This window comes from Podarcis raffonei, chromosome 1, assembly GCF_027172205.1.
Source record: "Podarcis raffonei isolate rPodRaf1 chromosome 1, rPodRaf1.pri, whole genome shotgun sequence".
Taxonomy (NCBI): Eukaryota; Metazoa; Chordata; class Lepidosauria; order Squamata; family Lacertidae; genus Podarcis; species Podarcis raffonei.
The window spans coordinates 61,656,781-61,671,402 of record NC_070602.1 but is presented as its reverse complement, the minus strand read 5'-3'; the positions used below and the strand labels follow the sequence as shown (position 1 = coordinate 61,671,402).

Here is a 14,622-nt window from a genome sequence, read left to right as displayed (position 1 = left end):
CTATGTTCAGTGGGGCTCACCTTTTAGTCAGCCTGCAAAAGATTGCAGGCAAGACATGCTGTACTGATCATACTTTTCTATCGCTAGCCTTCTGGACTTTTTCTTTTTTAATTATAGTTTACAGTTTAATTTTAAATTGAATGTTAAATTGTATGTTTAATTTTGTGTTCCACATTGGAAAGCATCTGAAAAGGAAACCTATCCGTATATATAGTATAAATATAAATAAACTATAGATAGGCCAGAGTTCTTAGCTTGCATCGTATGCCTGCCTACAAGCATCTTTGGCAAGCAGCCTTTAAAAATTATATATAGGAAACTCTTTCAGGCAGAATCAATGCAATTCATCACAAAGATTTTGCCGGTACCATTAATCCCACATAAGCAATTTTTTTCTATTTCCTTTAATGTAAGGATTGCTTTTCACTTACATTAACTATGGGGTGAAAAATGTAATAAGTTTTTTCTACAACTTTGTGAGGGTTTGTTCTTTTTTAAAACCAAAACTATATCTGCCGACACTGGAAAATGGCATGCTAGGATTTTTGACTTACAAAAATATTTGATCTTATTTGAGTTCCTCAGGTCTTTGTCTCAGGATTAACTGAACCAGTTAATCCTGGTGATAGGTAAGATCAGTGCTTTTTTCTGGGGGGGACGCAGGGGGACGCATACCCCCAAACATTTTGTGAATCTTTGTACTTTTATTTTTCCTGATTTGAACTATAAAATTGTGGTTTTCTTGAGTCAAAATTAGAGTACCCCTAAACATTTTTTTTTTTTAGAAAAAAGCACTGGGTAAGATAAATGACTCATTGATCCTGTGCTGTGGTTGATTTCAGAGAAAATAGGATGAACCTACCCATCACTTTTGTGTTGCCCCCTTCCCATTGAGATACAAAAAAATATAACTAGCGTCAGTATAACAAACTGGTTCAGGCAGCTTCAACTCCCACCCCACCACTCAAACTTAAGGGATTCTAGGCTGTACTCTGCTAGCAGCAGGTTTTGGGCATCAAGATGGAGATATGGCACCCTTTTGTGTTCAGCTGTTTGCCTGGAATATTTATTAACAGGTCCTGAAGAATCCAAGAACAACATCTATATGTTTACACATGCATTTCCTTGGGAACTGCTTATATTTTCCATTCCCATTTCTATTTAAACTTTGCTTGATTGCATTGCAAACAGCACTTTTAATTACATTTAATTTACTATATAGCAGTAAGGCCCAGCATGTCAAACAATATGCTCTTTAAAAAAAAAAAAGCAAGTATCTGGTAGGTACACTCCTGGTGGCACATGTTTTAATGAGAATTAAAACCAATCTTTTAAACTTTAGTTTGATTTTGCAAGTGGTCATATTTCCTGTGTTCTGAGCCTTGCAGTCATATCCACCTATGCTATAGCTCCCACACTCAGGAGACTTTTGCTTGCCCCCTCCAGCCTCAGAAACCTACCACAGCTATAATGCACCAACCATGGTATTACTATTATTACTATTACTATTAAATATATTACCTACCCTTCACCAGCAAGTCCCAGGGTGGGTTACAACAATTAAAGAGTGGGGAATTAAACAGATTACAGCCACAAGAATAGAGGAGGCTCTGAAAGCACACATATCAGATGTCAAAGGTCAGGGAAAAGAACCTACCCAATCAATCAAAGGGAATTTAACTCACGACCTCACAGCACATATGGGTTTTAATCAGCCACTGCTTACTTTTAGCTCCTCTCCCATGGGTTGAGCTAGTTGGGTGCCTACTGATACGGTGTACTCAGATCACCAGGCATTGGCTTTTAGCACAACCATAGTTTCCTTTGGGTTTTGATTCAGTGACCACCCATAGCATGGCCACTAAAGTTTGACTGTCAGTATGACTCAAGGCTTTTCATCAGCAAACCTTGTGAGACTGCTGTAATGGTTCTAGGGGTTGCTCGTGCGTAAGTTGCCGCCACTCCTGGCTAGGTTACCTGGTTGAACCCTTTCTGTCTGGACAGCCCTTCACTTTGTGACTGTCTCAGTCGCTGGCAGAATCCGTCAGTGGGCGTTTCTTGAACCTGTTCCAGCAAAGAAGTTCTTTGACGCCAAGTCTCCTCCTACTCTCCCTGCGCGGAAGTCTTTTGCGCAGGGAGGGCGTGGGCAGCGGAGGACCCGTGCTCTCCCTGCTGGTCTCCGGCGAGGAGTCCTGGAGCCTCCTCTCTGATTCCCCCATCTGCCCCCCTTCTCCACTGGTGTTACACTGATTTCCTTCCCCAGCAGATGGGCTGCCTCTCTCCCTACTGGGACCCTCTCCGGCATCCCTCTGGAGCCTTCCCTCCGCCTCTAGCTCCAATGGCAGTTCCCTGACAACTGCATTGCACATATAAACAACCAAATAATCGCCCCATTCAATTTCCAACAACAGAAAAGGTTATTCTTTTGATCCCTTGTGAACAATCATAACATGGAATATTTCTTTGCTTCCTTGGGGTTATTAAAGGTGGTAAAGCTAAACTTCCCAAGCTTACAGAAAAGTATGACCACAGAGTTAGCAGTGCATCCAGGCGACAAGGATGTTTACAAAAAGGCCAGTGCTTTGCATTTTTGTTCACTGAAACATGCTGATGAAAGCACTGCGAAGTTCCAGTCTTGTTTAAAGAATAGCATTCATCAAAATTCATTAGGCACCGCTAAGCGTTTAGGTGAACCGATGCAAGCAGTCCCAAAGCAGCCATAAGCTTCCATTTCATACCTTTTATTTTTATGCGTCTTTTAAAGCGTTTTATGTGAAAGGAGAACATAGATTTTTGTATGACTCCCCAAGAGACATTTTAGCGCATTTCCCATCCCAAAGAGGCTTGAGAGATTGCAGGTAGAAAATGAAATTGTCTCGCAGGAGCTGGTGGGTGACAAATGCTTCAACCAAGCTGATATATAATATAAAGTGGCAGAGAAGATCAAAGCTCTTTATGCTACCAGGGATCAAATACTTCACACAGCTGGAGGAGCTGCAAACCCCAAAATGTGCTAAAATGATTTCAAATGGTTTGAAGAAACCTAAATTGAGTTATTTCTTAATATCACCTTTACCTGAAAACAGGCAGCTTAAAAACAACGAAATACAATGCAGGTATTTTTGGTGTTTATGATACCAACTCTGTAGAGATGGGGGAGAAATTTGTTTCTTTGCATTTTAATGTGAACCTACCTAATTTGTGCTTCCCAAACCAAAATGGAATTATCCTTTGAAATTTGCACTGCTGTGATTTTGGAGATGCTGTTCTCCATCCAAATGCATGTGTACATATAGGTATATATTGGGGGAAAGTGTGTATTTTGGTGAAAATAGTACAAGAATGTCTGTATATTCCTGCCTGATCACTAAGGTCTGCAAGTGAGGCCCTCTGCGTCATACGACAGCCTGCAGAAACCCATTTGGCAGTGATCAGGGAGAGGGCTTTTCTCTATTGTAATGCCACCCTGTGTCATTTGCATCCCCTCTGAAGTGAGTCAGGAGCCAGTGATGATAGGCTTCTGGCACATATTTATTCACTCATTCCTCTCAGCTGCTCCACTAAGTTACTTGCAAACGCTATATTGCATTCACTGCATGTGCTGAGCTTTTTTCATGGATTTTTATTTTAGATTATTTTAAACCACCTTGACTTTTTTTTTTAAAGCTGCCAGATAAATGATTTTGATACAGTAAATGATGTTAGGGAAAATCTCTTGCAAAAATGTGTATCTTAGGAGAAAAGCACGCCAACTGCATACGAATTTCCATGTGAACCTAAAATAAAATTTCTGATGCAGAAATGCAGTGAACTGACTGGAAAAAATGAAACTTTAAAGATGGCTCAAAATTGTTTTGTTTAAAGATGCTTTTTTCATTGACCAATTCACAGAATTTTGTTCCTGATGCTTCTGTTTTTCACAAGTTTTTACACTGATTTTATTGTTATTATTTACTGTGTTTGTGACTCACTTTGAGCATCTCATGGGGGGGGAGTTGTGTATAAATATTTATACAAAAATAAATAAATCAGCAAAACATAGCCACTTCTTTAAAAATGGAGCGGATTCACAAGCCTACTGTAAATGCCCTTAAACGGTGAGGCAACAACTTCTCACAAACAACATCTCACCACAGAGCTGGTGAATTATTTGAATTTGGACTTAATAGAACTTGATTGCTTTGAGAAATACTGTTTATTCATACACTCAAAGAAATGAAGCACTGAACTCAGTGGAACTTACATCTGAGTAGGATTGTGCTGGGAATATGATGTAATATAAGCAAAACTCGATAGTTCCCATTTTCAATTGTACATTCTTTCTTTCTCTCTTGTTTTTTGAAAGACAATAGAACCTGTTTAGGGTTGCCATACGTCTGGAATTTCTCGGACATATTCGGAACACTGTAGTCGGCAGTAGTGTCAGGACAGAAATCAGTAAAAAAAAAAAAAAGTCCAGGGAAATCTGGACGTATGGCAACACATGTTGCCAGGGTCGTTTGTGCCATTTACCAAAATAAAAGCTCAAAAATGTCATTTTTTGCAAATTTGCAAAACTTTTCTGGCTGGCTTTTCACTGTTTGAAATATGGCAACCCTATCGAGAATCAGTCTTACTATAGAGAATTTCAAATACTTGTTTCCTCCTGTTTCAGAACATAAAGTTAAAAATCCATTATTATATCTAAGCCATAAGAAAACCATTCACTAAAATGTGAATTTAAGGCAAACAGACATAGTTATTTCTGAATGTTCATTTTTCAGTCAGGGCAGGGACAAAGAACCCAGGACAAGAAAAACCAGTGGAGGGGAAATGCAGATTTCATGAAAAACAAGCAGACAGGAGTTTGGAACAGGCATGCTATCATAACAGGAAAAACCTGGGAAAGGCAGGCTTACCAAAGATACAAGTCACCAGAAGATAATCAGATATCAGAAGCATGCCAGATTAGCACTAAAATTCCAGGACAGAATTAACAACAAGGCAGGTGGGATAGAGTGGGGATGGCTAACCTCTTGGCCAACAAATGCTGCTGGACTACAACTCCTAACACTTGGCAGGCCACAGGTCGCCCATCCCTTGGCTACAGATTTCAAACTTCAGGCCTTGAACATAAGATAGAATGTTGCACAATATATCATTAAGGGGTTAACTGGAGTCAGCAAAGACTATTTCCCTAGAATGGGGCCAGGTTGCTCAAAGGAACGAGGTGTAAAAATATGGCAGAATAGAAACTGGGTATTGTAAATACCCCAGGCATCCAATCTCTGTAACTTTTTATTCAATTCCACAGAAACAAATACAGATATTTCATATACAGTAATTGTACACTATCATTAACGATGGACGTATTTTAGGTATATTTCTGACAACTAAGCATCCTCTTACCTCGTTTTGAAGATCCCTGATCATTTTGCTCTTCCTTTCCATTTCAGTCTTCAAAAAGTTAATCTAAAAATGAAAAATAACCTTTTAATTGATTGCCATAAATTCACCCAAAAACTCCCAAGAGAGAGGCATCTTATACTTTTTATAGATCAACTTTTACCTGAGTACCTTTTAGAAAGGGGATTCTTCTCTGTCCGCCCAACCACTATTAACACTCTTTGATGAAACATTGGAAGAAGTCCTATATAACAACTTGGGCTACTTTTAGTGATAACAAGGTTGAAGATGGCTAGACAGCAGAAAAAGGAAACTGGAATGTATAGCAGAATGTGGAGTGTGTGGCAAAATTTGGCAGGTGTCTCCCTCAGAAAAACTCGCATAACAAATGGATGAGCATTAGTTAAACAGGATAAATTTTGGAGCATTTGGTTCTCATTCTTATCATTCTCTAGGTTGGGTGGGGAGGTAGAAGAGAGAGTAATTCCCTTTGGAAAGATGCTTTACCTTGAGGAGATTATAGTGGATATATTATACTATGATCCCAGAATACAATGCAAGACTATATTTTCTGTCGTATATAACACAGGCATGGACAAAACACAACACATTGCTGTTTTTTCTGGGGACTATACTACTTCAGGACATATTTGAGAGCACACATTGAAATGATCTATTATTTTTTTAAAGAAAACCTTTCTACACAGGGAAGGCTACTTTAGCAGACCAGAGAGTTTTGACTAGAAATGTTTCTTCTGACACTCCAACTCCTGATGGGGACAATTTTATCTCTTCTCACATCATCTTATCCCTTTTTCAGAATTCTGTTTTTCTCCCTTTATTCCAGTCCTACCTATATAACTAGCATCTAATAGCCTACAAAGAAAATTATTAGAGTTGAACATGAGAAAAGCAAACAAACCCTAATGCTGTGCCAAAATCTGTCCTCCAGTTTCTTGAAAGTCCCCCCCCCACACACCTTTTCTATCTCATTCTTGGGTCAATCAATAATTTCTTTAGATTATCCACGGAGGCAGAATTTTTAGCTTATTTTATCACTGTGAGCCCCGAAGGATAAATGTGATTTCTCTTCCAGCAAGCATTTCTCCAGTATTTTGCAGCCTCCCTCAATGTCCATTCTTCCTTTTAAAAAAATGCAAAGCCCCATGGGAGGAGTTGCCTCTTGTCATGTTCCCCTGGACTGTAACTGAAGTCTGGGGACCAGGGCTGCAGAGTTCACACCACTGGTGGTATCATTTGTAAAATGAAATAAATAACATTCACAAAGTCACTTTCAAGCAAGGTAAGTGCATCAAAAACTCTGCACCACAATAAAGAGAACTTCTCCTAATTTTCTCTCCCTTTTGATCTTCTTGAATGCAATTTGTTTTTTCATTACTTGATGGAAAATCTTTGGAATAAAATCTCAGACTTAAATATGATTGATTATGATACTCTCCATTGCCTTAATGTGCTCAGACTAAAAGAGATCCATTATTTCAGAAAAAATCAAAACAAAATAATACGTTCCATGTATAAAGCCTATGACGATGGCATTCACTTAGCTTTTTGTCATGTGATAGGGCAGCTATCATACTTCTTACAAACATCTTATTAATGCTCAGAATAAACCATATGATAAAATATTGACTAATATGCAGTGCCATAGTTATTTGCATTTCTCTACCATATATGTTACTTGGTCAGGAGGAATACACTGTCCCACATTCCTCTCACTCCCGTCTCAGGGTTGCATGTGGGACTTCTCATATTTTATATCTGTTCAGTTATACATGATTGATTGTGGTTTCTGTATGATTCCTTCAAGGATTTCTGTAATGTTTGTATTTTATTATTTATGTAGAATACTTGTACCCCACCCCCTTTGTAGACTTCAGACCCTGATGAAGTGGCTTACAAAAAATTCTCAAAATAAAAATCACACACAAATTGAGGTCAGGAACAGAAATTGCATGGTGTCCAAAGGAAACCAAGATTACTCAGACAGCGTTTCCTGTCATCATCATTGATCTTCCCTGGTATGCCAGTGAGCAGCTCCCTAAGGTGTCCTGAGGCAAGGGAGTGAGGCTGAGCAGATGGATCTCACACAACCCATAATGAAAGGAAGTCTTCCCTTCATGTCAATTGGTAGTTGCCAGACAACAGCTCCTGAATTGGTCCTGTGAGGCAAGTGAAGGGGCCTAAGCAGCTGGACTTCTCTGAGCCCAAGACTGAAGGAGTCTTCGCTTGCTAGCAGCTGGATGCTGCCAGTCAACAGCTCTCAGAGAGGCGCCCCTGAGGCAAGGAATTTGCATGTGAGGATTAGTAACTATGGTGTTATAGCTAGGTATCTAGATACAGATTTTTAAATTCAATAGATTTATCTCACTATAACTGTATTATTGTACTCTGTCAACCAGCTTAATTCCATGAATAACATTCCTCTTTATAGCTTCTTGACGGGACGCGGGTGGCGCTGTGGGTAAAAGCCTCAGCGCCTAGGGCTTGCCGATCGAAAGGTCGGCGGTTCGAATCCCCGCGGCGGGGTGCGCTCCCGTTGCTCGATCCCAGCGCCTGCCAACCTAGCAGTTTGAAAGCACCCCCGCGTGCAAGTAGATAAATAGGGACCGCTTACTAGCGGGAAGGTAAACGGCGTTTCCGTGTGCGGCTCTGGCTCGCCAGAGCAGCGATGTCACGCTGGCCATGTGACCCGGAAGTGTCTCCGGACAGCGCTGGCCCCCGGCCTCTTGAGTGAGATGGGCGCACAACCCTAGAGTCTGTCAAGACTGGCCCGTACGGGCAGGGGTACCTTTACCTTTACTTATAGCTTCTTAAGTCTGTAAGGAAAAGCCTCTTGGCATTCACACCTCACTTCCAATAAGTCAGAACAACCTGATGAAGTAAATTCATTTCACACATTTTTCTTAAGTGACTTCAAAAGCCCTGAAGTAAGATCATTCTAAGCACTATTTACTGAATCTCTCCTGCTAATTCCCTCTTCAGTTGCACTAATTTTCCTCTTGTCTTCTTGAAAGATGCATAGGCAATGATTTTGTCAGATGTCTGGGTCTTAACTGCAACTCACAAGATTATCTGTGATGGGTCTCTGCGCTTGTTTTCATATAATGAGCAATCCCCTTTTTAAATCATCTGGGCAAAATTGAGATCAGAAACTAATGATGTATTACTGAGATGAACTATATAAGCAACACAGAAGTGGTAAGAGATCAGCTACCCGGATCATCGTGGCATGGTGGGAAATACTTCAAACCTGTTACGTTTTCAACCATGAAACAGAAAAACAAACTAAAAGGAAACAGTTGTTAAGGTGTAAATGTGAAATTATTTAGCTAAGAAATACACTCAGGCTACATCCTATACACACTTTCTTCATTGTACTAGGGATTGCCTCACTCAACATTTTAAAACAACTCAACCCATAGTATTCAAGAAATAAGTGGAGAGGTCAGCTTGTGGAGTAGTAAGGTAGCCGAGTTAGCTGATACCAAATTGTTCAGAGTTGTTAAAGCAAAAATATTTTGTGAAGAGCTCCAAGAGGACCCCTGCAAACTGAGTCAAGGGGTGTGTGTCTAAATTTCAATTACATATATGCCTACAGTGGTACCTTGGGTAGAACATTAAGTTGCACAAGCAGAAATCATTGTACTGATGGAACATTCACACAGTGCTATGTTAGATGCAACCACTTTTATTTATCGCTTCTCCAGGTTAAACAACCTTGTCCAACCTTTCTTCTTAGCATTTGGTCTCCAGCCCCTCCGTATCTCTTACTTCCTTCTCTGGAAATGTTCTAGTTTGTCAACATCTCCTTTCAACTGTGGTACCCAGAACTGGACACAGTGTTGCGTGTTGAGTCCCACAATGCCACCCACCGAAAAAGTCACACTTCACACATCAATTTTTGGCATAATTTTGGCCACAACTTTATTCAAAATACAAAAAAATGTGAGTGGTTGCTTAGGCATTGGTTATGACTATCTGTCCTTGCCCTCAGGGACAGAGCTGGCCTTCTGGACACCAACGGAAGCCAGCGTGGGAAACAAGTATTGGGTGAGAAAATGAAGCTGGGCATCAGTCCCTCACTTCTCACCCTCATGTTCCTGTGGGGCTTGCAAGTCCGATGCCAGGGACAAGGACGAAAATAATGGCAAGCCCCTGGATTCCTTTAACAGAATTCCCTTTCCGCACCATTTGGAGGGGCAGGCACTTACCCCTCCAAGAACCAATTTAACCAATGCCTAACCACCAACCTTACAAGTTGTGATGATTTGCTACGCAGTAGGCAAAAACCAAATGGCACCAGCCAATAGCCAGATGGCAAAATTCCTACCAGGCCCCCGCTCCAAGGCGGACAACCCCATGACAGGCATAGCAAGGTCAAGCAATCAAGACACACCCCCCTATTAAAGGGAAGGAGGGCGGGTGATCTGATGCAAAATGGCCAAGAGGACGCCCAACATTGCGCGTCCTGTATTTAAAGACTCTGACCCCTCCTCCAAATTGGCAACAATCAAAACTCCCCAGCAACCCAATTTAACCACTTAAAGGCTTGGGTTCCTGCCAAAATCTGCCCAGTAACAGGCAGGGTGGCTTGTTCTCCCAACCGCAACACGTGCTCTCTGTTATGGAGAACACACTTTCCAGTTGAGGTCCACCTAAGACATAATAGAGTAGCACCAATACTTCTTGTGTTCTGGACCCTGCACTTCTATTGATGCAACATGTAATTGCAGTAGCCTTATTAGTCACTGCATTGCACTGCTGACTCACTTGTATGTTGACAGCTTATTATTTAACAATATGCTCTCATTAGTGAATTTTGTTGCACCAACACAGGAAAAAGGACCAAATCTGAAGGATTTATCTGTTCTTTCTAAGGCAAAACATTGGTAGGCAGTTCAAGAGTACTTTAAAAGCTCTTAAATAAGATTAGCAGCACATCTCAGGAGGATTTCATGCATCTCTATATTTAAATTAAGGCTGCCATTTAAAAATCTGGGAATATAGCACATTATCTGGATTCTGTATTTTTTTCAGTTTTATCGAAGGACAATGACATTATGTTTCTAGGAGACAAGCACTCAATGCTACACAAAACTGTGTGTTTGTGTTTCCAACCTTATTATACTTATTATAGGAAATGAAGGTTATTTTTCATTTCCTGACCTTTATTATAACAGGCTTTAGACCTTGAAAAATTCAAATTAAACCATTTTCACCCCTGAAAAATAGACTGTGTGTAAATGGTGATGATGTGATTCTAGAAGGCATTTACTTAACACATAAGATGGCTAGTAAGATACCCATGTATCGGGTGATATCCAATTGTGGTACCCCACTTGCACAACACATTTCTGCTTGAGCGAAATTGGACTTACCCTTTCTCCTGTCCTGTATCCAGTCCACCACAGCCTTCCAATTTGTTTTGGAGGGCTGTGGACCCTCTTAAAAGGGGTAGGAAGGAGATCCCCATTGCATACATTGGCATAAATCTAGATTTTGCCTGATATTATAACTGCGTATTCTCATTACTGTTGTTTCACTTCCTTGCCTTTGGTCTTGTTTGCCATATAGGGTGAAACTATAGCATCTGGTGCACCCCCCAAAGGGTTTAAAATGACTATGTTTACTCTTTGGTAATCATTGCAGCTTTTTTTGCCTTACAAATAACTTTTGCATAGGTGTAGTAATTTGTCTTTCGGTTTTCCTTTGGCTGCAGATTCCTGACTCAACCCATTCCATCGCGTGGCAAGGTCCCAAACCCTCCCTGGAAGTGGAATAAAGACACATGAAACAGTATTTTAGGTTAATGGGTGAAAAAGGCCACAGCTTTATTGGTTACGGAATGTGAGTGGTATTGGCTTAGGCATTGCGTGGCGAGTTCCCGCCCCCCACCAGGATAAATAAAGACACGAGACACCATAATTTAAGGTTAATTGGGCGAATTAGGCCACAACTTTATTGAATTTCAGGAATGAGAGGCATTGGCTTAGGCATTGGTCCTAACGACTATCCGGCTCCAGCCCATTTGCTGGAGACACGGGGAAGGGTTAACCTTATATCGGGGGAGTCTCCTGCCAAGGCACGTCGACTAGGAGCTCCCCCGGGTCACCGCTCTGGGGCGTGCCTTTGGCCCTCACCTCCATAGGCTTCGGACAGGGCCACGCCCCCCGGAGTCCTTTAACGGACCACCCTTCGGTCGCTGGGGGGAGGTGATGGCGTTCCTCCCCCCCCACACATCCTCTTAACCCCTTCTTACCAATGCCTACCGCCAATGCCAAGAAGTTGTGACGAGTTGCTACGAGGTAGGCGAAAAACCAAAAGGCCAGAAATCGCCAATTGGGAAAAATTCCTACCATGCCCCTTGCGGCGACAGACCGAAGTCCATAGCAAAGTCAAAGACCTACCTAAGCCTAGTTAAAGGGAGGGAGGGTGGGAAAACGTGGGGGTGAGCCGGCGAAAAGAGGGTGAGCCCCCTCCGTGCCGGCCCTAAATAGGGTAGGCCATGCCCCCCCAGCCAGCCAGCTGATTGGCTGGCTAGGGGGGGCAGACCCGACTGGGATTCCCCTGCTCTCGCGGGGGCTGCGACCAGCCCCCGCTCATGTGGGGTGGGCGTGAAGCCCGCAACCCCACCTCCTGGGCAGGCCGGAAGTGGCTTTGGAAACCACACAACTAGGACAAAAAAGTTGGCTTCCAGGTGGAAAAATCAAAATTGGAAACAGAGTTGTTAGATCCCAAAGTTAAGAATTTGTCAAGAATGTATAACTTGCTGTTGAAATGGAACACTCAGGATGAAACGGTGAAGTCTGTTATGATTAAATGGGCACAAGATGTTGGACACAACATTATGATGGCTGACTGGGAACAGTTATGGACCACAGGTATGAAGTTTACGGCATGTAATGCCTTAAGAGAGAATTTAATGAAAATGATCTACAGGTGGTACATGACACCAGTCAAGCTCGCTAAAATTTACCATTTGCCTGATAATAAATGTTGGAAATGTAAAGAGACTGAAGGTACATTCTTTCACCTTTGGTGGACATGCCCAAGGATTAAGACTTTCTGGGAGATGATCTATAATGAAATGAAAAAGGTATTAAATATACCTTTCTGAAGAAACCAGAGGCCTTTCTCCTGGGCATGATTGGTCAATTGGTGCCAAAGAAGGATAGAACTTTCTTTATGTATGCTACAACAGCAGCAGGAATACTTATTGCAAAGTACTGGAAGACACAAGATCTACCCACCCGGGAAGAATGGCAGATGAAGGTGATGGACTACATGGAACTGGCGGAAATGACTGGCAGAATCCGAGACCAGGGAGAAGAGTCGGTGGAAGAAGATTGGAAGAAATTTAAAGTTTATTTACAGAAACATTGTAAAATTAAGGAATGTTAGAAGGATGTTGGAATGAAGTTATGTGGTTTTAGCATAAATGTTATAAAGGATTAAGTAAAAATAGACTGTTAATTGGTGAAAGGAGGGAAAGTAAAGTTACACTATATTAAGATAAATTATAGGACAAAAACTGGGAAAGATGGAAAGGATTTGCTGAAATAGCTAACCGAACTAGAATACAAAAAAGGGAGGTGTGAGGAGGTCAAGGAAACAAGCAAATGAAAGATAAGTTATGGGAAGGTTTGTTGTGTTTTTTAATTGTTTCTATTTTTCTGTTTTTTCTGTTTTTTTTCTTTTTTTTCTTTTTCCTTATTGTGATGTGTTGTCTTGTTTTTGCTTAACTTGGTGTTTTCTCTTTTTTCTTTTTGTAACCTTTAAAACTTTAATAAATATTACTTTTTTTAAAAAAGGAAACCACACAACTATATCTGACTCTTGCGTGTCTGCAGGAGTCTTGGAAGGGTTAACTACCAGAAGGGGGAGCTCTGCTGATGCACATCAACTAGGAACTCCCCCAGGGTCACCACTAGGGGTTGTGCCATGGCCCTTCTGGGGCTTTGGACAGAGAGCACACCCCTCAGATTCCTTTAATGGAATACCAGGGAGTAAAGGAACATGTCCTCGGCCGTGGGCAGTTTAAATAGCCCATGTCATGCCCCCGGACCATCCGGATTGGACAGCCTTGGGATGACATGGCCGAGGACCAACCAATGGCGCAGGGGCTATCCCACCCCATGCGCATGGGGAGGGCTTGCTTCCAGCTCACAACGTCATCTCCCCAGGGGCGGGAAATGGCTTTGGTTAAAATGTTGTTCAAAACATGATTTTTACCCCACCCGAGGTACAATATATAAAATGTCCCACTCACGTCTTTCAACATGAGAACCTTTAAATTTTTCTGCAAGTTGTTATAATGCTCTTCTTTCAAGACAAGCTCTTGCCTCTTCTGGATCACAGCATCACAGTCTCATTGCACCAACGCCTTGGGCATGTGGGAGCCGATCATTTCAGGACTATCTCTGAGCTACATCAGGCTTCACATACTGTTTTCAGAATAAAACCACTGAAATTCTAGAAAAACTCCCGACACAATTTGAGGTCCTGCCCAGAATGCAAAATTGGGCAGATATTTAACCCATATCTACAGAAAGCACTAATCTAAACTAGTTGCCTGTTATACTGAGGACCACTTCACCTGGCATGTTTTCCATGTTTTCTCCTTGGATCTCTTAGCGATCAGTGCCACCATAGTGTTTAAAAGAGAAGTGTGTTTCTGTAAACTCATAGAGACATGTGGTGGACAGGCTCCTTCCATTACTTGTCCAGTGGATAATTTGGGACATCTAGGAAATGTGTGCTACATTAAATGTGGAGTGACTTTTACAAAGGCCTTTGGTACTTTCTACAGAGACTCCATCTTAAATTGACTTGCTATATTCAGCTGCCCAGAGGGATTTAACACAGAGGTGAGGCAATCTTGCAATGGAACGATAGACTGATGGAGAAAGATGGTGTTTTCCCATTCTCTTCTGAAACTACAACTAGGGATGTGATCGTGCACTAATTCTTTTTACTGCACAGTTTTGCTACTATGCTTCTGAAGGCCTTCCATGATGTTAATGTGAGAATAAAGATCTGATTTAGAGCAGATGGTAATCTATTTAACCTTGAAAAGCTCCTAGCAAAAGTAAGGTATTTGAAGAAATAGTTCAGGTGCTATCATTAGTGGATGATTAAGCCCTAGTACCTTATGCTTTAGAGGACAGACAAGTAATTATTGACTCCTTTTCAGCAGCATGTACACATTTCAAGCTA

At 41.5% G+C, this 14,622-nt stretch overlaps 1 protein-coding gene across 4 annotated transcripts in view; it reads right to left on the bottom strand.

Moving 5' to 3' along the window:
• LUZP2 (leucine zipper protein 2) overlaps positions 1-14,622 on the bottom strand; it is a 287,595-nt gene that overhangs the window by 121,894 nt on the left and 151,079 nt on the right. For all 4 annotated transcript variants that reach the window (XM_053389373.1, XM_053389393.1, XM_053389383.1 and 1 more), the window contains exon 5: positions 5,389-5,451. In XM_053389373.1, coding sequence (XP_053245348.1) covers positions 5,389-5,451 — 63 coding nt within the window. The remainder of the gene's footprint in view (positions 1-5,388; positions 5,452-14,622) is intronic.